General features: G+C 42.2%; 1 protein-coding gene across 2 annotated transcripts in view; it reads left to right on the top strand.

The window, feature by feature from the left end:
• ptpn20 (protein tyrosine phosphatase non-receptor type 20) overlaps positions 1-20,163 on the top strand; it is a 72,590-nt gene extending 52,427 nt beyond the window's left edge. Inside the window, exons 31-47 of one of the 2 annotated variants that reach the window (XM_034185187.1) lie at positions 1,444-1,614; positions 1,702-1,876; positions 1,964-2,174; positions 2,260-2,297; positions 4,155-4,244; positions 4,850-4,911; positions 5,280-5,441; positions 6,783-7,032; positions 7,125-7,231; positions 7,337-7,419; positions 7,756-7,886; positions 7,969-8,117; positions 11,914-12,004; positions 13,918-14,252; positions 14,326-14,541; positions 14,634-14,696; positions 19,145-19,423. In XM_034185187.1, the coding sequence (XP_034041078.1) occupies positions 1,444-1,614; positions 1,702-1,876; positions 1,964-2,174; positions 2,260-2,297; positions 4,155-4,244; positions 4,850-4,911; positions 5,280-5,441; positions 6,783-7,032; positions 7,125-7,231; positions 7,337-7,419; positions 7,756-7,886; positions 7,969-8,117; positions 11,914-12,004; positions 13,918-14,252; positions 14,326-14,541; positions 14,634-14,696; positions 19,145-19,279 (2,469 nt within the window). In that variant the 3' untranslated portion in view covers positions 19,280-19,423. Of the gene's footprint in view, positions 1-1,443; positions 1,615-1,701; positions 1,877-1,963; positions 2,175-2,259; positions 2,298-4,154; positions 4,245-4,849; positions 4,912-5,279; positions 5,442-6,782; positions 7,033-7,073; positions 7,232-7,336; positions 7,420-7,755; positions 7,887-7,968; positions 8,118-11,913; positions 12,005-13,917; positions 14,253-14,325; positions 14,542-14,633; positions 14,697-19,144; positions 19,424-19,629 lie in introns of those variants that run through there. The other variant, XM_034185185.1, reaches the window with a different exon arrangement.
• The last annotated feature ends 2,393 nt before the right edge of the window (positions 20,164-22,556 follow it).

Genomic DNA, 22,556 nt, shown 5'->3' with positions numbered 1-22,556 from the left:
ATATAATCAGCAAAATGCCCAATGTTACATTTGGATGTGATCTTTATAGAGATGATATTCTTTCATATTTAATTATCACGTGCTACATGAACCACAGTTGGTTTTTCAAACCAGTTTCCTGCAGACTGATTTGGCCATTGGGGCATCTTCTGATTTGTGTGACAGTAACAAGAATGACATGATGCTGGAGTTGCTGGAGGTGGATGTAGTGGTGTTGTCAATGTGTAATTAAACACGTTCTGATCATTTATGCTACCTGTCTTCTTGTGTTGACTCCACAACCTCAGCACAGTGGAGCTCTTAGAACATGTGACATTCCACCATCAAGCATAGCAGTCAGCCGTTCCATTTCAGTTGGACATAATTATGCCTTTGGTACCTTAGACAAACCGGGATTTAATGTTGATCTTACCCTGGATCTTCAAATTTTTAAATGATTGGCCAACAACAAAAACAGAAAAACAAACAAACCAGTCAGTTGTTCATGTACATTCTTAACAAGAAATACGCTTAAGAGTTCTGAATACACTGAAAGAGTCATTGTCCAGAATCTGTGCATGGTACAACAGATTGATAACTGTGCACATTATCCATATTCCTACTGTTGTGTTGAAACCTTTGGTCAATTTTGATTTTTCACAGTTAGTTTAGCAGTATAGCAAATTAATGAAACACAACATTGTGTTCAGGTGAGTCTGTGCTTCTTTTGGTTGTTATGGATGGTTATATGATCTTCATTGTGGTGTCAAATTATTTGCAAGATACACAATCCTAATGGCCAGCATCAAGTAAATGTATTGACTAGTCAAAACTCACTTCCCACTGAGCCTAGAGAGCAGATTTTGGCCTTAAATTGTTCATTGACCCCAAGTTTGTTTTTGCCCCAGAGAGGTGCTTGGCCTGGCAATTGCCAAAAATGCCTGTGTTCACCTTTGACCCTTATGAAAAGACCTACCACTGAGGCTAATCTTGACCATCCAGCCCAGCTGTCTGGAGCTAAAAATGTTTATCAGCTGTGTGGAGGCAGTGACTGAGCCATTGTTTTCTAAATTTGAGCAGACGGTCCTGATTGGCTGAGTGCTCCTATGTCATCAAACATGGTGGTCTTTGAGCAGAATATTATTTTAGCCGTAGAAAAATATAAAGTTGTCATCAAGTACCACATCATTTAAAACAACAATTTGAATGCTTGCAGTTGTTGAAAAAGAAAGATTACCATCATGTAACTGGATCACATTCCTCATCTCTGAAGAAAATTACTACATTTGGGTAACAGATTATTGCAATAAGAATTACAGTGATTCCTGGTTTTAACTTTGGCTTTTGTCCTTATGAGTTGCCAAAGAAAACTCATCAAGGCCTTGGAATGGTTTGGCCTAGTCAAGAAGTCATTTACAGAATCACCGTTTCACAGACTAACTGTGACGGTCCTTCTTTGGACAGGGTTTGGTGAAAGAATTCGAGCTGACAGTGGTTTTGACCAAGTCCCGCAGCAAAAGTTTTGGGTTCACCATAACTCGGAGCAAGCTAGACAACTGCTACTACATACAGGAAATCCTGGAGAACCCGGCCAAGGCAGACGGAAGACTCAGAGCAGGAGACAGGCTCATCACGGTACATGTGCACATCGGTACCTTTATTAATATGAAATATGACGCTTGTCAATACGTTCACTTCTCCTTCACTCTTAAATCTTCTCAGGTTAACGGTCATAATGTTACCAATGTGGCAGACGACTTTGCCATGACGATTCTGAGGTCATCTCCCAGAAGACTGAGCATGACTCTGGGGAGGGCAGTTACCAATCTGGTGGCTCCTCCTCCATGTGACAGCCTCCCTGATGTTGTTCTGCACAAGACATCATCAGGACAGCTCGGTGGGATGCTGCGCAGATTTTGAAGGCACGTCACATCATCGTGTCAAACTGTTTTGTATGACTGTGAGGTATGTGCACTATTCCCAGGTATAAAGCTGACAGGCGGCATTGGCAGCAAATGGCAGGGCATTTACTGTCTGGAGGTGGTACCAGGTTCTCCAGCCAGTGAGGAAGGCAGTGTCAAACCTAATGACAAGATCCTGTACATCTGTGGCCGGTGCACCTTGGGAATGACCCTGGAGGACGCGGTCAAAGCGTGTGAGATCGCACCTCGTAAAGTGAAGCTTAAAATCATCAGGTAGGATGGTTTTAAGAGAAAACAGTTTTCATGTGGTTTTGTTCCTTGTTTTTGATGACTTTACTGTTTGTCTCCAAAATCATAGAGAAGACCAACCGGTGACACCCAGAGCGAAATGGAACGGTAAGCCTGTCTGATTTATTACATGATTTCAGTTGGGACACTTGACCAGCATTATTTATACATTCTGAGCACCAGTGGTGGCTCCAGAGTTTTTTTTTTTTTTTTCCTAGGTTCAAGTAAGGGCATGATTGTTTTGGGCAGTGTTGCCACAGTAACTTTGAAAAGTTACTTTATACAGTTACTTCATTAGCAGCTGCAGACAACTTCTCGGCAGCTGCTGAATGTAACTAATAAATCACTAGTAATCTAATTTGGATATTTTTAAGACTGAGTAACCAGAAAAGTAACTACTAGTTACTTTGGTGATTAGTTACTTTACTGATTACTCAGTCTTAAGAGTAATCAAGTTAGATTACTAGTTACCAAATTAGTTACATTACTTATTAGCAGTGTTGCCACAGTTACTTTGTAAAGTTACTTTTTAGTTACTTTGTAAAGTTACTTTTTACTGTTACATTTTACAGTTACTTCATTTTCAGCTGCAGGCAATTTGTTGGCAGCTGCTGAATATAACTAAAAAGTAACTAGTAATCTAACTTGGATATTTTTAGCATTGAGTACTCAGAAAAGTAACTATTAGTTACTTTGCTGATTAGTTACATTGCTGATTACTCAATCTTAAGAGTAACCAAGTTAGATTACTAGTTACATTATTAGTTGCATTACTTATTAGTTACAAGTTTTTGGCAGCTGCTCATAAAGTAACTGTATAAGGTAACTAAAAAAGTAACTAATAAACAGTGATGCTGGTAACGCGTTACTTAGTAACGTGTTACTCTAATCTAACCACTTTTTTTAGTAACAAGTAATCTAACGCGTTAATCTTTACAAATCAGTAATCAGAATGAAGTTTAAATGGTAAATGGACCGCATTTATATAGCACTTTATTTATATAGCACTTTTTCATCTGCCTCACATTCACCCCGATGTCAGGGTGCTGCCATACAAGGCGCTCACTACACACCGGGAGCAATAGGGATTAAAGGCCTATATATATATATATATATATATATATATATATATATATATATATATATATATATATATATATATATATATATATATATATATATACATTTTCACCAGGTTCTGGTTCCAGGACAAGAATAGTCCATTTTTAACCATGCTAGCATACAAAGGCAAACTGAACAATAAAATCTCACTCATTTCATCTCTTTGCAGTGCAACAATATGTTAATGGATGTAATTGAAACTGGAGGCACTATAGGATCAGGTTAATCAGACAATGGTTATGGTGGTTTGAATGTAAAAAAATAACGTTTCTGGTGATGTCTGATGGGGCTACAGAAATTCCAACATATTCTCAAGGCCCTTTTTGTATGACTTGATTCGAAAAGTTAAGTGTAATATTTCATGCACATTCCTGTGAATTTTCATGCACATGTTCAATGCACATTTAAGGTTCAGAAATGTGTGATAGGGTTAGAATAATAATAATAATGCTTGATGATGGTGAAAAATACACCATCTTGTTTATGATGACGTCATCACTGCCTGCAGGCTGACAAATAGGTGAGATACTATACAGGCGTTCTTGGGGTACTTTTTGCATGCCTTACTACAACTTTTTCAGGAGAATAACCTTGGAAAGTTTTTTTGGGGGGGGGTGGCTGGAATGCCTCATCAAGCCCATTCCTAAAGCAGGTGATGCTATGCACTGATAGATTACCTGGAAATAAAATGTTTGCACTCAACTGAACTGTAAAAAATTAGGTTCAGTCATTATCGGAGTTGAGGGAAAAGTAGAATTTTGATCTATCCTGTATTTTCGACATGGATTCAACACAAAATACTTGTTTTTCAGGATGTGGTTGAGCAAAACTTTTCTTTTGTAGGTTTCTTTGACTGGAAGAAGGATAAGAAGTTCTTTGCTCGATTTGAAGACCCAGTCTCTCCAGAGAAAGACTCTCCTCCTCCTGAAGACGGTGAGGACCTTTCCCTCGGTTGCCTGTCATCCTCTTGCTTGTTCCTTTGTCTGTGTGAAGCCGGAGCTTTTTGCTGAAAGCAACTTCTGACAGACAGATCCCTTGCTCTGGGCTGCAGGATTAATAATTAGCAAGCTTCTAGCCCTCCACTGGTGTATTGGGCTGCATGGCTGTGGACATCACACGTGCACACACATGCGCTGCGGCGTCTACACAGCGGTCCATAGGTCGGGCAGCTCAGTTGCCTGGTGACAGTGCATGTAGCGGTAAGGACAGTAGACGGTCACTTTGAAAAGACCAACGTTGTTCACCTGTCATAGACGAGTTGCACCCCTCAACACGTCTTTCAGGATGGCCAACGAGGCGGGAGGTTGGTGCTTGCTGTTTTTTTGTGTGTGTATCTGAAATGCAATTGGCTGACAATAGCCGCACAAACAGGAAATGGAATTTTAGAGATTTTTGGATGTTAATATGAGATCAAACTATAGACGTTTACGCTTTTTAAGCTGTAGCTTTTGCTTTGATTACCATTTGTGAAAAAGATGATCAGTAGTTGTTTGGCTTTCTGACATCTCTCTCGCTCTTTCTCTCTGTCTTTTAATCAGCTGAAGCTGTGTATCGGTCTGCTGATAGATTCAGATGTCTCTCTCTCACCCAAGAGCAGGATGTAAGTTTGTCAATCCAACAGCTTTTCGTCTGATATCTCGTGTGGACTTTCCGTTCTCTGAATGTGTCCTTCATATTTTGAGATCTTGACAATTCTCCTCATCTTCAACTATCATTTTAAGCATCTAATGACATACACTGTAACACAAGACGAGTCCGCGTTCTCTGACGGATACATTTCTGGCTTTCCTTACCCCCCCCCCCCCCCCCCCCCCCACCCCCCCATCCATATATTGATAAGATAAAAGCATGTTTCTTCTCCTGTTCTTCAGAATATAATCTGCTCCTACAAATAGCAGGTGATGAGTGTGTGACAGCTGAATCAGCGACATTCTTTCTTTCTTTCCTTTTGTGTTGTTGCCTCTGCAGAGCTGCGTCATGCAAGTGGAGTTTAAGAAGCCAGAGGGAGGAGGCCTTGGATTTGCTTTGATTGGGGGAACCAACGGCAGCATGCTCAGAGTGAAGAAAATCTGCTTGGGGGGAGTAGCAGAGCAGGATGGTCGTCTGAGAGTGGGAGATATTCTGTTAGAGGTAAATGCCAAGCACCAGGCACTCGTCCATCCAAAAGCCAAAAAAGAAAAAAATACATGAACAGTGGTGGGGCCAGGAAGGCCTTCTGTTCTGGCCTAGATATTGTCTGTTTTAAGGTTCTGCTACTAGTCTATAAAATTGTTCACGGGCTGGCACCTCCCTACCTAGCTAACCTTATGTACCGGCCCGGGCTTTGCTTTCTCAGGGTGCAGGACTACTTTGTGTCCCTAGGGTGAATAAGAGGTCTGCGGGTCATAGAGCTTTCTCTTATCATGCCCCTGTTCTGTGGAATGATCTCCCTGCGTCAATAAAACAGTCAAATTCTGTGGAGACTTTAAAGTCCAGACTTAAGACACACTTATTTTTCTTTCGTATGGCTAGCATATTGGCATAGTATAGTTCTATGCTTTTTACTCTTTTATTTCATTTTATTAGGAAATGGAGTGGGCGGTGGCCTCAACTTTACCTAAATTCTGGGTCTTTTAGTGAAGCTTAGGGCTAGTGGCCGGCAGTCACCTTAGTATTTCCTGTTTTTCTTGTTGTTTAATGCTGAAAATTATACTGTATTTCTTGTCTTTCTGATACCTGATTCTGTTTTTAACTCTCTGTTTAAGGTGCAACTCCATCCAGAGATTGGTGTGGTATTTGTGCTGCCGACCCTCCTGTCCTATGCACCAACAGCATTTCCTGTATATTCATTTTGTGAATTGTTCTATAATTTATGTCTGTAGCATGGCCCAAGTAGAGGGTCACCCCTTTGAGTCTGGTCTGATTGAGGTTTCTTCCTCAGAGGGAGTTTTTCCTTACAACTGCTGCTCTGGGGATTGGTAAAGCTAGACCTTACTTGTGTGAAGTGCCTTGGGGTGACTGTTGTGATTTGGCGCTATATAAATGAAAATAAATTGAAATTGAATTGAAAATTGTCTGAATGAGAAAATGTATTTTCTCATTTCAAAGAAGAGCTTAAATATGCTTTTAAAATGTGCACTATGGTGATGTGATGAAGCAGCAGCAAGCACTGAGAGTTCATTTCTATGACTCTACTTGATAGATCAAAAAAATGTCTTGATTGATTCACTACAATTGAATGATGGACTGTTTAATGAGTTCCAGAAGTTGTGTGTGGCAAGATGGGAAATTAGACATTGAAAAATTAGTTCTGGATTAAAAAAAAAATGCTTCAGTTATTGTCTCTGCATTAGCCGTTGACAGAATAGGTCAAACCTTTGCAATAAAAACAACAAATTTAAACCGCATTTTGTTGATTTCTGAACAATGCAAGTTGTGTTTTTAGTTCCACATCCACAGTGATAATAATGATCCTCACTGTGCATGTTCCAGGTGAACGGTGTCACTGTGTCTGGCCTGAGCCACGGTAAGGTGGTGGACATCCTGCGTAAAGCTGAAGGCACCGTACAGCTCACCATCTGCAGAGCAGCTACCCCCCTGTCCTACTCCGAATTACCCACACTGCCCAACATGTCTGCTCAAAGTGGAGATATTCTGGCCAAACAGCCGGCTCCCGCTTCCAGCTCTGACGCCACTTCCTCACCTGACGTCATGCTGAATAAACCAGTACGGTGCCCGCCTGGTAGGAGCTCTGTCAACTCTTTTCATTTTAACACAAATTTGTAGTGGTGTTATGGTGACCAAATGTAGCAAATCGTGAAACTGTTCATGCAGAGGCGACTTCAGATGCTGTGATTCACGAAGAAAGCGTGCACCTCACCTCAGCTCCGCATCGTTTGCACCAACTCGCTGTTGTAACAGATGAGTCTGCAATTGAGCAGGTAGCAGGCTGAGTCAAACCCTTCTTTACCTCTTCACTAACATCTACTAATAACTACTAACGCCCTTTGTGATGTCTCCTTTGGCTCCTCTTGTCTGCGGAACAGGAGAGCCCTAACAGCACCCCCTCTCATCAAGCTTGCTGCCCATCCCTCAGTGTCACTGACATGTTGCATGGAGCATCTGAAAGGTACTAGGCTCCATTCCTAAAAAGATTCTGCTCTTTTCTCTTTTGTTCCCTTACTAGTGTGTGCTGTCATTAGCCACAAGAAGGCAGCAGAGAGCAATAAATAAAAGAGCCCGGGATACATTGTTGATGTGAAAAACTCCCTTCAGACAAAAGCAACTAACAGTTTAGGAAGTGCAATATATAACAGACCCACATAGATATTTTAGTCTCTTGTCTATACTGCATTTTAGGTGGAAAAGTCGCAGGGAAAGGAAGCTCAGCCTTGCATGATTTCAGCCCCCTCCTACCGAAGAGTAAAAATGGTCTGGTCTCACCCTTGCCCCCTGACTCCCCCAGGAAACATATTGTGACCAAACTGTTGGACCGATCCTGCAAAGAAGGCCAGAGGAACCAGTCAGATGGCTGGAGCAGTGAAGATGACGATGTATTCGACATCACGCGTGGAGAAACAGCCTCACCTCCATCAGGTGTCGATTCCTCTTGTCTAGTGTAGAAGTTTCAGAGTGAAATTTTAACCTATACAAAGCATTTACCTCATCTCTTCCCTAGGACCACCCATCGTGTCAGAAGAGGAACTGGACAGGTTAGCTGTCATTAGTCCTGCTACCACCAGCCAGTATTCAGGCTCCAGGGTCAAAGCCCTTATCCAGATCCTGCAGCATCAACTGGATCAGCAGGAGCTGCTCAAAGAGTTTATGGTGTGTTTGTGTTATTATGGTATCAGTGGTTGGCACAGTTCTGCTGATCCACTAACCAGGAATTAATAAATCTAATGTTCTTGTTTGAGGATTAACTTTTCAGCCAGCTTTGAAAACCAATAGTGGACTTTTAGCCATAGACTGTATACGAGTTTACCGGACAAAGCCTTTATGATTTTACCATAGGTTTTCTATAGACACCCAGAACAGGCGATATGAAGCCCATATCTGGCTGTTGCCATGTTGGCAGATGTGGCAGCACTGACTCTGGCTATGTCACGATGAAGTGCAAACTGGCTATGTCACTCATATTCCGCGCGGTGGAGTATGAGTGGCTCAGTTGTCTGATGAAAGAAGCCAGATATGCGTCTATATTTGAGAACAAACCAGCGAAGCTAACAGGCTAATCTTGGCTGGGGTGTTTATTAAATCATATCTTTTGGGAATGTGCAGTGGATCTCAGTGATTTGCTTTGGTGTGCACATTAAACGTCATGAGCTGCTTATTTGTCTCAGTAATCATGAATTAAAGGGACCTAATAATCAGGCTACAGTTAGCTGCTAACATCCTTAACCTACGACTTGAAATACAGCGAGAAACTCATATTGCAATTTCAATTTCAGTTTATTAATTTATATAGCGCCAACTCATGACAAAGTTGCCCCAAGGCGCTTCACAATTCATAACACAGATTCAGTTAAAATCAAAATTAAAAGCAAGAAAAGCACAATAAAAAGATAAAACACAGTAGAATAAAAAGAAATTACAAAGCAAACACAAAAACAAATTAAATTAATGATAAGACAGTCTAAAAAAGTGGGTCTTCAGTCTTGATTTAAAAGTCTCCACCGTGTCAGACTGCCTAATAACAGCAGGTAGATCGTTCCAAAGAGTCGGACCATGGTAGGAGAAGGCTCTATACCCCACAGACGTCTTGTTCATCCTTGGAACACACAAAAGCCCTGCGAACGCAAGGGCTGCGCAGGTACGTAGGGCTTAACCAAGTCCGCCAGGTAGGAAGGTGCCAGTCCGTGAACAAATTTATAAACCAACAATAAAACTTTAAAATCCGATCTGGCAGAAACTGATAGCCAATGAAGGGATGCCAGAATGGGAGTAATGTGGTCAAACCTTTTACTTTGTGTCAAAGGTCTGGCAGCAGCATTCTGTACCAATTGAAGTCCTCGAATGCTAGACTGCGGCAAGCCAGAAAATAAAGCATTACAATAATCCAGTCTAGAAGAAATAAACGCATGTATCAAAGTCTCAGCTTCAGCCATAGACAGGATGGGACGAATCCTCACCACAGTTCGCAGATGGAAGAAGGCAGTCCTCGTAATGTCTCTAATGTGGGGGCCAAAAGACAATGTAGGATCAAAAAGTACTCCAAGATTCCTCACTTTGTCCGTATGATGCACAACACACGAACCCAAATTAAGCGCAACTATTGCAGCAACTATATGTAGCAACATTTAGGTACTATCAAAAGAAATCTAAAATAGTTAAGATGTAAAATTTACATGAATTTACAATTTATGATGTTTTTTTTATTAATTTCCCCCTCTGATTTATGCTTCTGCAACTCTGTAACTCCGTGTCATGCAATGACGTCCATGTCAGTTTATAATTCTCTGTCGCTGGATTATGCTTTATTATTGATTAATTTGACCCTCAACAAGCTTTTCTTTCTGCAATCATCACCTCTAATTAAAAGGTAAGGTGTACAATTTCCTCTTTTTCCAACTCCATGTTGTAAATTTCTGGACTTCCCTGTCAAACGTATGTGATCCCAAAATGTAATCAGCGTGCGCACTGCAAAAAGTATTAAAATATGAGAGGAAAGAGTGAAAGCAGAAAAGTGTCAAATCACAGCCTTTTGCTGTGTCTGATTTAATAGGTGCACGTGCTGACTGCAGGTCCCTGGCTGAGCACGATGTGAAAAAAAAAATGGTCTGGCTTTTAATCATGGAAATGACTCCAGTCTCACATGCGAGGGGTTTTTAATGGAAATGCATTGTGATCGGACGGGACATTTTATCCAATGTGAGCGAAAAATCCATTATACAATATCTATTATTTATTACATGGAAAACAATACAGCACTTTTTGCTCTGGTAACTGCGAATATCAGCTTATACGATGACTGTTTAAGTGAGTTTTACTGTACTGTACATGGGACTGAACACTAAATTTACCTTGCAAAACACTGATGATGAAGTCACTTCCATCCCCCATGGCCGACTTTATTTCCCCAAATTTTTCTTCTGTTCGGATCTGAAGGGAATCTGTACATCTTGAAGCCCTTGTTTCTATTTGTGCATCCAAATGTGCAACAACCCGACATTTTCAGCAAATAAATAAATAAAATAGGTGGATTTACATGCAGATAGTTTAACAGCGAACGCTATTTTGGTCCCAAGATGGCACCACGTGTCACATGATTTTCCTCATTTGTTTTGTTGTGCATTTTTGATTTTTGAGACATATTCCTTTAAGTTTTCTGTCTTGATGCTTTGATGTCTTCCTTGGTCTACCAGTATGTTTGCCTTTAACAACCTTCCCATGTTGTTTGTATTTGGTCCAGAGTTTAGACACAGCTGACTGTGAACAACCAACATCTTTTGCAACATTGCATAATGATTTACCCTCTTTAAGAGTTTGATAATCCTCTCCTTTGTTTCAATTGACATCTCTTGTGTTGGAGCCATGATTCATGTCAGTCCACTTGGTGCAACAGCTCTCCAAGGTGTGATCACTCCTTTTTAGATGCAGACTAACGAGCAGATCTGATTTGATGCAGGTGTTAGTTTTGGGGATGAAAATTTACAGGGTGATTCCATAATTTATTCCTCAGAATTGAGTGAGTCCATTATTTTTTTCCCTCTGCTTGGTCTAAAAAAGTAACCGTTACTGACTGCCACAATTATTTTTCCTGATTTTCTTACAGTGTTTCTTAAAGCCAGAAAGTTGCCATTTGAAATGACTTTAGTTTTGTGTCATGTCAGTGATCTGCTTTTTTTCTACAAAATTAAACAACTGAATGAACATCCTCCGAGGCCAGTGATTCCATAATTATTGCCAGGGGTTGTATAAGCGACCAGTCAAGGAACTGCAACTTATTCTTCTCAAGGGTGGGCTGCGTTCTTCTGAGTTTAAGTCCACTTACATATTTTGAATAAAGTTGAACAGTAAAAAAAAAAAAAAAAAAAAACTTCTTTAGCAGTTTAGCAGTCCTGTATGTTTGTCTGCACAAATATGGTCAGTTCTAGCTGTTGTAATCTTGCATTCATGATGAAAAAAAACTTTACAGTCAGTTTGGCAGGTTCTGACAGAATATTGTCTTAACTATTAACTATTATGATGTTTAAGAGGGAACTATGACTGAAATGCTTGCAGATCTACACAGGCAGCCACTTGCTTTCATCATCTTTGTAGCCAGACGTGTTTCATTCCAGATCTACTTCTCCATGTGACTAAATTCAATATAACAAATGTTAGCAGTCAGTAGTAACTCTGGATAAAATTTGTAGCGATTTGTTTAGCATTATCACAGTTACTGTAACTTGTCAATTAGTGGATTAGCGGCTATCAACTGTAACTTTTCGGTTACCTATCACCAGCACTGTATCATGGTCAAAATTAACCACTGTCTTTAATGGGCATCTACACAGTTTGATCAGTTTGCATGTTTTATGACATAGAAACTTCACGACACTGATGAACATGCATGGTGCGATTGAGCGGCGCTTATTATTTGCTTTATGTGCTTTGATGGCGGTCATGTTGTTCTCTGCAGGCTCTGGAGCACCTTAAACCTTCTGACAACTGCATGGTGGGAAAAGCCCCTGAGAACAGAGACAAGAACCGCTACAGAGACATCCTTCCCTGTAGGTCTCCTCTGCTAACAGAATCTCAACTTTTAATTTCTCCAATTGTTTATCTGCTTTATTTTATGTTTCCCTATTGGGGCTTATTAAAGGCCCAGAGTTTGTTAAAGCCTGATTCTTTCAAATATGGCATTTGTAAAATTTAGCAATTTACTCAAAAGTAATGTTGTATAGTGTTGTTGTTATGTTTCTACTTTAAGAATGTTTATTTCTTTACTGTCAGATCCATATTGAAGAGTGACCATTTTTGTAATTTCGCCTCTGTACACCACCTCAAAAGAGTTTAAATGAAACAATCAAGATGTGCTTGTAGTGTGCAAGTTTTGGTGTTAATTCAAAGGGTTTAACAAAAATGTTGCATTAACCATTTAGAAATTACAGCCAATTTTATCAACAGTCCCTCAGTTTTCAGAAGATTTAGCTAACTGAACAAACTAAACAAGTATCATTTGAACATCAGGGCACTGTGTGATAAATCTGTCTGCAGTAGGCAGTTCTATAATCCCAAAAATTTATTTAATCCAGTTACGTACTGGCTCTGACAGTGGAGGGACTGTGTATATAAATGGCTGCAATTGCTAAGTTACTAATGCAATATGTTTTGTTAAACCTCAGGGATGAAAGTCTACACTACAAACACAACTACACTACAAATCTGTCCAAATACTTATGAACCCAAGTATAGCTACCATTCAGTCCACAATGTCATGTTTGCAATCCTTTAGTGAAAATTAATTCAGCATATAGCATCCAGCAACAGTGAGTTATTCTTGAATGAAGAAGAAAATCCTAATACAATACAGTTATATCAGTCGTTACAACTCTTCACAAACCAGTTAAAGCTGTGGCTTCCCAAAAATACAGCATGGAAACACTAACATATGACTTTCTCTTCCTGTTGCCGATCTATTACGATTTTTATTATGACTCGATAATAACAATCATAGGCATTGACCTTGACCTTTGCAAAAAAAAAAAAAAAAAACTCTTTAAGGGCATTTATTGTTTTGGCTGTGCATCCACATGCAGTATCAACTTTGGATGAATTTATTCGGCATACACAGAGTCAAAAAGATAAGGAAAACAATTTAACAACGTATCCATGTGCCCGAAAGGGTATAGGCAGACACAAAAGCTTATAGACGCCTACCCCTTTAAGCAAAAAAATAAAAATGTATACATGTGTATATAAAAATATACAACAAATACAAAATATAAATTAATCGGTGAACTAAAATTTCAAAACATAAAAATGCAAACAGCAGTGCACCATGCACAAACCCAAAAACAAAACAAAATCAATAAACTTAATTCATCATGCAATAACAAGTAATTAAATAATTTTTATAGAGCCTTTTAAAGCCAACCAAGTTACCAAATGATTTAATGTTATCAGGGCACTTATTCCAAATATTAACACCTTTTTTTCAGGGTAAAGTGCAATTATTTCTAAGATACACTGCATAAAATGCACATAAAAAGCACATGCAAGATTTTTATTTAATATTAAGACGTGAATTGATTCAAAGAGTTACTACGTTAGACTGAGCGGGAGGATTTCCTTCATGCGTTCCTTGCAGGAAAACTCACTTCATCATCTCTTTAAGCACATGTGCACACACAAGCTCCCATTCAGAAGCCTTCCGAGCTCTGTGGGCTGGGGTGAAAAGGCTACAACAGTGAGGATGAATGAGGGTGATGAAAAAGATAGTGACGCCCAGTGGAATTCTGCTCCACCGCACTATATGTCATATTGCCTCCTGCTGTTTGTGTAATGTACACACAAAAAACATGTTTTAATCAATGGCAGACTTTAACTGTGTTATTTGGAAAGCAGGATGAGGTGTTTTTTGATGTTTTACATAGATCCAACTGACATTTTGCGTGTTTTTCTTCCCTTTGCACCCTGATAGATGACAAAACCCGTGTTACCATCGGAGAGAAGCAAGACTACATAAACGCCAGCTACATCCACATGCAGGTTGGCACCGAAGAGTACGTTTACATCTCCTGCCAAGGCCCTTTGCCATCCACAGTGCCGGACTTCTGGCAGATGATCTGGGAGAACAAATCGGGCGTTATTGGCATGATGACGCAGGAAGTAGAACGTGGAAGGATCAAATGTCACAAGTACTGGCCAGAAGAGCCAGGCGTGCCTCTGGAGACCAGCAGGTACCAGCTTCACCTTGAGAACCAACAGTACCTTGAATACTTCCAAATAAAGATCATTCGAATGGTGGAGATGGAGGTGAGTGACGTGACGAGGTGAGTGATAAATTGTGCATGAAGGGGAATAGTTTTTGAACTCAGTGTTGTTCTAGAGCGGGGAGACCCACTTTGTCCATCACCTGAAGTTCACGCTTTGGCCCGACCATGGTGTGCCCCAGTGCTCCGAGCACCTGGTCCGCTTTATCCGTTACCTAAGGGCGGTGCAGCACAAGGGGCCGATCACCATTCATTGCAGTGCTGGCATTGGACGCACAGGAGTTTTCATCTGCACCGACATCATTCTTAGCCTCATTGAGAAGGATTTACCTGTGAGTGAAAGTACTCTCTTTTATTCAACAGTATCCCATGGAATTGGACACAAGCTCATTATGCTGCCTAACATCTGTGCATCTGTTTTCAGATTAATGTCAGTGACATAGTAAGGGAGATGCGAATTCAGCGACATGGCATGATTCAAACCAAGGTCAGTGTCAACAGAAGAGTTACCCCTTGTCCTACCATATGAGGACTGATCGGACCCTAGATGTAGTCTTTTGTGTGCTTGACTTTCATTTTAGCCAGTTTTATCAAATAAACATTGATAGTGCAGCAAATAACTGAAACAATACTTCACATGGTGATACAAGCACCAAATCCATCACAAATTCTCGTTAGACATTGCCCTTTTGAAAAAAACGACGGGCCACTTGAATTTTCAATAGGCAGCCACGTAGGGGTTGATTGAAGAATTACATCCATCCATCCATCCATCCATTTTCTTCCGCTTTATCCGGAGTCGGGTCACGGGGGCAGCAGCTCAAGCAAAGCCGCCCGGACCTCCCGATCCACACACACCAGAGACGAGATTCTGTGGTTCCCAAACCAGACCCCCTCTACACCCTGGCTGCGCCTAGAAATTCTGTCCATAAAGATAATGAACAGAACCAGTGACAAAGGGCAGCCCTGGAGGAGGCCAACGTGCACTGGAAACAGGTTTGACTTACTACCGGCAACTCGAACCAAGCTCCTGCTGCGGCCGTACAGGGACTAGATAGCCCTTAGCAAAGGACCCCGGACCCCGTACTCCCGCAGCACCCCCCACAGGGTGCCCCGAGGGACACGGTCGAACGCCTTCTCCAGATCCACAATGCACATTTGGACTGGTTGGGTGAATTCCCATGAACCCTCGAGCACCCGATGAAGCGTATAGAGCTGGTCCAGTGTGCCACGACCAGGAGGAAAACCACATTGCTCCTCCTGAATCCGAGGTTCGACTATCGGTCGAATTCTCCTCTCCAGTACTCTGGAATAGACCTTACCGGAGAGGCTGAGGAGTGTGATCCCCCTGTAGTTGGAACACACCCTCTGGTCCCCCTTCTTAAACAGAGGGACCACCACCCCGGTCTGCCAATCCAGAGGCACTGTTCCCGACTGCCACGCGATGTTGCAGAGGCGTGTCAGCCGAGACAGTCCCACAACATCCAGAGACTTAAGGTACTCAGGACGGATTACATCCACCCCAGGAGCCTTGCCATCGAGGAGCTTTCTAACCACCTCAGTGCCTTCGGCCTGGGTAATGGATGAGTCTGCCTCTGAGTCCCCAGTCTCTGCTTCCTCTTCGGAAGACGTGACGATGGGATTGAGGAGATCCTCGAAGTATTCCTTCCACCGCCTGACAACATCCCCAGTCAGGGTCATCAGCTCCCCACCCGCACCGTAGACAGTGCCGGTGAAGAGCTGTTTCCGCCTCCTGAGGCGTCAGACGGTTTGCCAGAATTTTTTCGAGGCCGACCGATAGTCCTCCTCCATGGCCTCCCCGAACTCCTCCCAGACCCGTGTTTTTGCCTCTGCAACCGCACCGGCCGTGGCATGCTTGGCCTGCCGGTACCTGTCAGCTGCCTCCGGGGTCCCACCTACCAACAAAGACAAGTAGGACTCCTTCTTCAGCTTGACGGCATCCCTTACTTCCGGTGTCCACCACCGGGTTCAAGGATTGCCGCCGCGACAGGCACCAGAGACCTTGTGACCACAGCTACGAGCGGCCGCATCAACAATGGAGGTGGAGAACATGATCCACTCGGACTCCATGTCTCCAACCTCCCCCGGGATCTGGGAGAAGCTCTCCCGGAGGTGGGAGTTGAAGACCTCGCTGACAGAGGATTCCGCCAGTCTTTCCCAGCAGACCCTCACGATACGTTTGGGCCTGCCAGGTCTGACCGGCTTCCTCCCCTCCCAGCGGATCCAACTCACCACCAGGTAGTGATCGGTCGACAGCTCAGCCCCTCTCTTCACTCAAGTGTCCGAGACACGTGGCCGAAGGTCAGATGATACGACTACAAAGTCTGGTGTCTGGTGCCACGTGCACTTATGGACACCCTTGTGCTCGAACATGGTGTTCGTGATGAACAAACTGTGACTAGCACAGAAGTCCAACAACTGAACACCACTCGGGTTCAGATCGGGGAGGCTGTGCTTCCCGATCACCCCCTCCAGGTCTCACTGTCGCCGCCCACGTGAGCGTTGAAATCCCCCAGGAGAACAATGGAGTCCCCAGTCGGAGCACTATCTAGTACTCCTCCCAGGGACTCCAAGAAGGTCGGGTACTCTGCACTGCCGCTCAGCCCGTAGGCCAAGACAAGAGTGAGAGACCTGTCCCCGACCCGAAGGTGTAGGGACACGACCCTCTCGTTCACCGGAGTGAACTCCAGCACATGGCGACTGAGCTGGGGAGCAATAAGCAATGCGACCCCAGCTCTCCACCTCTCCCCGTGGGCAGTGCCAGAAAAGTGGAGCGTCCAGCCCCTCTCCAGGAGTTGGGTACCAGAGCCCAAGCTGTGCGTGGAGGTGAGCCTGACTATCTCTAGTCGGTATCTCTCAATCTCCCGCACAAGGTCAGGCTCCTTCCCCCCCAGCGAGGTGACATTCCACATCCCAACAGCCAGGGGCTGTGAGCGCGGGCCGGGCCGCCGGGCCACCCTCCCTCGACCACCACCCAATCCTCTCTGTGCCCGAACCCCATGGCCCCCTCTGCAGGTGGTGAACCCACTGGAGGGCGGGCCCACGTCGCTCTTTCGGGCTGAGCCTGGCTGGGCCCCATGGCCTAAGGCCCGACCACCAGGCACTCGTGCGCGAGCCCCAACGCCAGGCCTGGCTCCAGAGTGGGGCCCCGGCTCTGCCATACCGGGCGACGTCTTGGTCCTTGATTTTTTACTGGTCATGGGAGCTTCTGAACTGCCCTTAGTCTGACCCGTCAACTAGGACCTGTTTGCCTTGGGCGACCCTACACGGGGCACAAAGCCCCCGACAACATAGCTCCTAGGATCGTCCGGGTATGCAAACTCCCCCACCACGATAAGGTGGCAGCTAGAGGGGGAGGAAGAATTACACAGGGGTTAAAATATAAAAATGCTCCAATCATATTGAAAACTGTACCACATTATTTGTCTGATCATAAAGATTCCAAAAAGGTATAGTTTGGACAATCTATGACTGAATGTTATGGAGTTATGGGGTAAAAACCTTAAAAATGGTGACAAAGGTCAGTTTCAGTTTGTACAGGGGTCAAAAGTTAAAGTTGCTCCAATTTTAGTAAAAAATGGTGCAAATTGTTGATTGAGCTACTTGGATTAATAAATGGAATAGTTTTGACTGTGTTGAATGCTTGGTCTCTAAAGTAAAGATCAAATAATGTTGACCCTTTTTCCTTTTTGAAACCCTATTAACTCAACCAATAATTTGCATCACCTTTGAACAAATTTGGAGCAACTCTAACTTTTGTGCCCTGTACAAACTGAACCTGAACTTTGTCACCATTCTTGTTGTTTTTACCCCATAACTCTATTGAATTCATTCACAGATAGTCCAAACTATACCTTTTTGGAATCTTTACAATCAGACAAATAATGTGGCATAATTTTCAATATGACTGGAGCATTTTTATATTTTGACCCCTATCTAATTCTTTAATTGACCCCTACGTGGCCGCCTATTGAAAATTCAAGTGGCCCATCAGTTTTTTCAAAAGAGTAATATCTAAGGTGTAATATTGCCAAATTTGGTGCTTGTATCACCATTTGAAGGATTCCTCTGTAAATATTCTGTTATCTGCTGCACTATGAGATCAGGTCAAGTGTGGGAGCTTGCGCTGGGTCCTGAATGACAATGCCCCAGGCTTACAACTGGTCTGTCCCCACCTCTCAAAAGGATCCATCTATCTGCTGTAGCCCCTTGGCCTTCTCCAGTTGCCAGAGTCGTAAACACTGAGGCACCTGCGTACTGGATCAAGCCCTGGGAAACACTCCACATAGCCAGAATGTCATAGCTGATGTTCCCCTATAAAGAATGTGATAGTTCTCATCCAAGTCTCTCTAATTAACCATTTGTTTGACACAAAGTCATTCCAGTGGTACAAAAGAATCCTCAAAAGGGACCTAGTACTAAGGACACACACACAGTCATCACCATGTCACTGGTCTGATACTCAAAACCGTACAGTAAGACCCTAAAGACCAAGACCTTATCACCAGACACCTCAAAGGCCAAGGACCAAGAGACATGAAATTCCCTAATGAGATTAGCAAATCTCACTCTAGATGTTCGACATTTTCACTGCATACAGATACTCTTCTGATGTCCAAGTCCATAAAGTCAAATGAATCCAAGACAACTGCAAACACAGACACCGACTTAGCTTCTAACGTTCTGCAATCAGGATTACTCAGTCATTTCCTTTGGCTTCTCCATTTTTGCACAGGGTCACCACAATGGATCTGATAGGCATCAATATATATGTTCTGATCAGACCCTTCATAGTAAAATTAAGTTGTAAAATAGCAAGGTGGGATGAGGGTTAATGCGAAAAATGCAAAAAAAAAAAAAAAAAAACTTTCTAAATCCTTGTCATGCCATTGTTTGTTTTGTTGATTGTTTCAGGAACAGTACCTGTTCTGCTACAAAGTCTGGTTGGAGGTTTTACAAGGGATTTTACAGCTTCAAGGTAACCAGTGGCAGCCAGAAAATCTCAGAGACCACAAATTGGTTTTAAATTCATCTGTAAAGACTGTGTAGGACCATGTGAAGTCCATCACAGCATTGGTAATACCTTCTTCTTCTTTGGCTCTACTCGGTCAGCTATAATGTGAAATTTTTAATTATCTTCTGTTCTATTGTGTGTTTAAGATATTTTAATGTGGTCTCAGTGGATACATCTGTTATAACTTTTTTTTTTTTTTTTTTTTTTTTGCCTTTTCGGGTTTAGTTATTGGCCTTCTGTGTCTCATATATTTTTTAAAATCTTGAGTTATTTTGAGTGCAGATTATTTTTCCTCAAGTCGTTTAAAAATGCTTTTATTTTTAGCGGTCATATTGCACGAAATGTAAAATCTTGTGATACTCTCTTTGCGTCTTTTATCTGGCAGGAATGTCATTAAGGTCACGAAGAGTGCGCAAGTGTGAGATCATCAAACCAAAGTTAGCATCTGTTTGAACACTTGACAAGTAGCGTTTGATGAAGCATTGTGCTGTTGTGTCATAAAGTGCATTTGAACCCTGGACAAAAGGGCATTAGCAAAAGAACATTATTGATTTTCTGTTCATTACCTGAGGATATGAAAAGAATCAAGTGCCTTGGAGTGACTCGTGTTGCTTGCTCAGTATTGACCCTGCACCGTTCCTTGTGAGTGGTCGGGGGCAAAGAGCAAAAAAACTGATGTGAGAGCAGCCGATGGATGTTAAACAGATTGTGCAACTTTTAGCATTTTGTGGCTTGTTGAACAGAAGTGCAAGTATAGTGGATCCAAACAGCAGAAGATGTACATCTTTCACTAGACTGAAAATAAGTTGTAAAATGTAATTAATGTTAAGAATTTTTTTTATCTTTGTTTTGTTTGTGGGCCTGTTTTATACAAAATATAATCATGACATAAGTGTTACTGCAATTAATTATAAAGTGGAATTCCAGTATTTTTCAAACTGGACTCTATTTTTTTTATTGTTTTTGAGTTTATGTTTTCTCCAGTATTGATTTAGAATGCAAACACTGCAATGGGCTAACTGGGAGCACAATGGAACTGTTTGAGGTCACTTAAAAACACTTACACTAAACATCCTCTTGTTGAAACTCCATTCATACATCCATTTTCTAAACCAGCTTGCTACCGTTAAGGGGTATGGGGGGGTGGCTGGAGCCTATCCCAGAAGTCATTGTGCGAGAGGCGGTGCACACCCTGGGCAGGCCGCCAGTCTGTCTCAGGGCCAACAAACAGATTCACAGTCTTGCATATGACATGTCTTCTTTGGCAGTGGGAGGAAGGCAGAGCACCCAGATGGAACCCACACAAACATGTGGAGAACATGCAAACTCCACACTGATAGGACTAGGTCAGCAACTAATCCAGGGCCTTATTGCTGTGAGGCGACCTTGTTCACCACTAAGCCATCGTCCTAGGCTTTCTGAAACACAAGAGGTGAAAATATAATTAGAAGTGTCTGGTAGCGTGGAGAGGATTGTTATGGAGGTAAACGTGTGCTTGTTTACCTCATTAAATGTTGTAATGACTCAGTGGAGAGCAACGTTTCCAAATGGATTGGAGGCTAAGGTAAGCAGCTAACTGTATAACCAGTTGTTTTAACAAGTTTCTTTCCATTTTGTGGTAGAAAAGCTTGAATCTTCAAGCTTCAAGCTTCTCTACTATGGAAACCACCTGGACAACTGAGAGCCTACACAGAAACTTTCCATTTTGTGCTGTAAAAATGGACATATTTACCTCTGTAGGGATTCTCTCCATGCTACAAGGCACTTCTGACATTTTTCCTCTTCACTGACAACAAAAAAAACGTTGACTATGAGCGTTTTTAGCTTTGATGGCAGGTGGCTTATTGGTCAGCACTGTGGCACTACAGCCACAAGGTCCTGGGATTGCTTCCCGTCTGTCCCTGTCTGTGTGGAGTTTGCTTTGCGTGGGTTTCCTCTGGGTGTTCCGGCATCCTCCCATTTCCAAAGACATACAGGTTAGGTGGAATGGAAACTTTAAATTCACCATAGGTGTGAATGTTTTTGTTTGTCTATATGTGGCCCTGTGATAGTCTGGAGACCTGTCCAGGGTATATCCTACTTTTTGCCCAGTAACCACTGGGATAGGTTCCAGCTCCCCCTGTGACCTTTAATTGGAATAAGTAGTTATCGAAAATGTTTGAATGTTTTCAGCTTGTCCTATACAGTTATTTTATGTAGCGAGTTATCCCGTGACAGTGTGCATTCCAAATCAGTACACCACCTATTACATTTGTTTTTGTCCTGAGTGAAAAGATTAACTCAAAAACATTAAAAAATAAAGCCCAGGTGGAAAATACCTGATTTCCCCTTGAATTTACAAATGCTCATACAAATAGAGAATGATTTGACAAAACAAATACTCGGATAATTATGTGGGTGAAATGTGGATGAGGCGTTAAGCAATTTTTTTGAATTACAAAACACCCATTTGGCGGCCTTTTAGGTATTATTTGATATGTAATAACATCCTTTATCTGTATTCCACAGCTATTTTAGTACAAACTCCAACAAAAATGCAAAAAATATTGACAGGTTTACAAACTTTCCAATTGAAACTTTTGATGTATATGATGTACAAAGCAACCGGGCTGCATCTCTGATTTATAGCTGATGGTCAACTGCTTGTGTGGTTTGTTTTTATTGTCTTAGCTGCTATTCTACACCAGCTCTTAGTGCATGCACAGTCTTAATGTACAGAAGCCTGAGCCTGACGTTTGAATGATTTTAACACGGTCCAAAAGTGGAATGTAACAAAGCAATACTCTCCACATTCTGGAGGATTCAGAATGTCCGCATATTATGACATGCAGTACTGTATCTTTGCTGAGTGCCACTTTATTATTATTATTAATATATATGCAGCGTATTTTCACTCAGTGCTGGTTTGTTTGTTTCCAGCTCTGTTGTGCAGCTTCCCGATACGTTTTCTGCATCAGATCTCGGGGGAAATGACTTGTCTTGAAAGTACATTTTGCACTCATCTGTGAAAACGCATCTTGTACAGCCGAGCAAGCGCTTATGCAATAGCTTTGGGAAATGTAATAACCTTAATTGCACAAGCACATATTTATGCTGAGTTAATATCCAGTCACTGTATGAGCCAAGATGTAACCAATAACTGAGAATAATGTATTACATCTCGCTTTAATTAAAAACTGTTCTGAAACTTGTTTGTGTGTCGTACAGCCTGGTGGGGAGCAGGGGTGTGGTTTCTCTGAGAGTTGGAGGAAGATTTAAATCTAATTCTGCTGAGTTCCATCTCCGCTTTTACTGCAGGGTACACTCCCGCTC

This window comes from Thalassophryne amazonica, chromosome 13, assembly GCF_902500255.1.
Source record: "Thalassophryne amazonica chromosome 13, fThaAma1.1, whole genome shotgun sequence".
Taxonomy (NCBI): Eukaryota; Metazoa; Chordata; class Actinopteri; order Batrachoidiformes; family Batrachoididae; genus Thalassophryne; species Thalassophryne amazonica.
The sequence above is the reverse complement of the archived record's forward strand: the minus strand, read 5'-3'. Positions and strand labels throughout refer to the sequence as shown.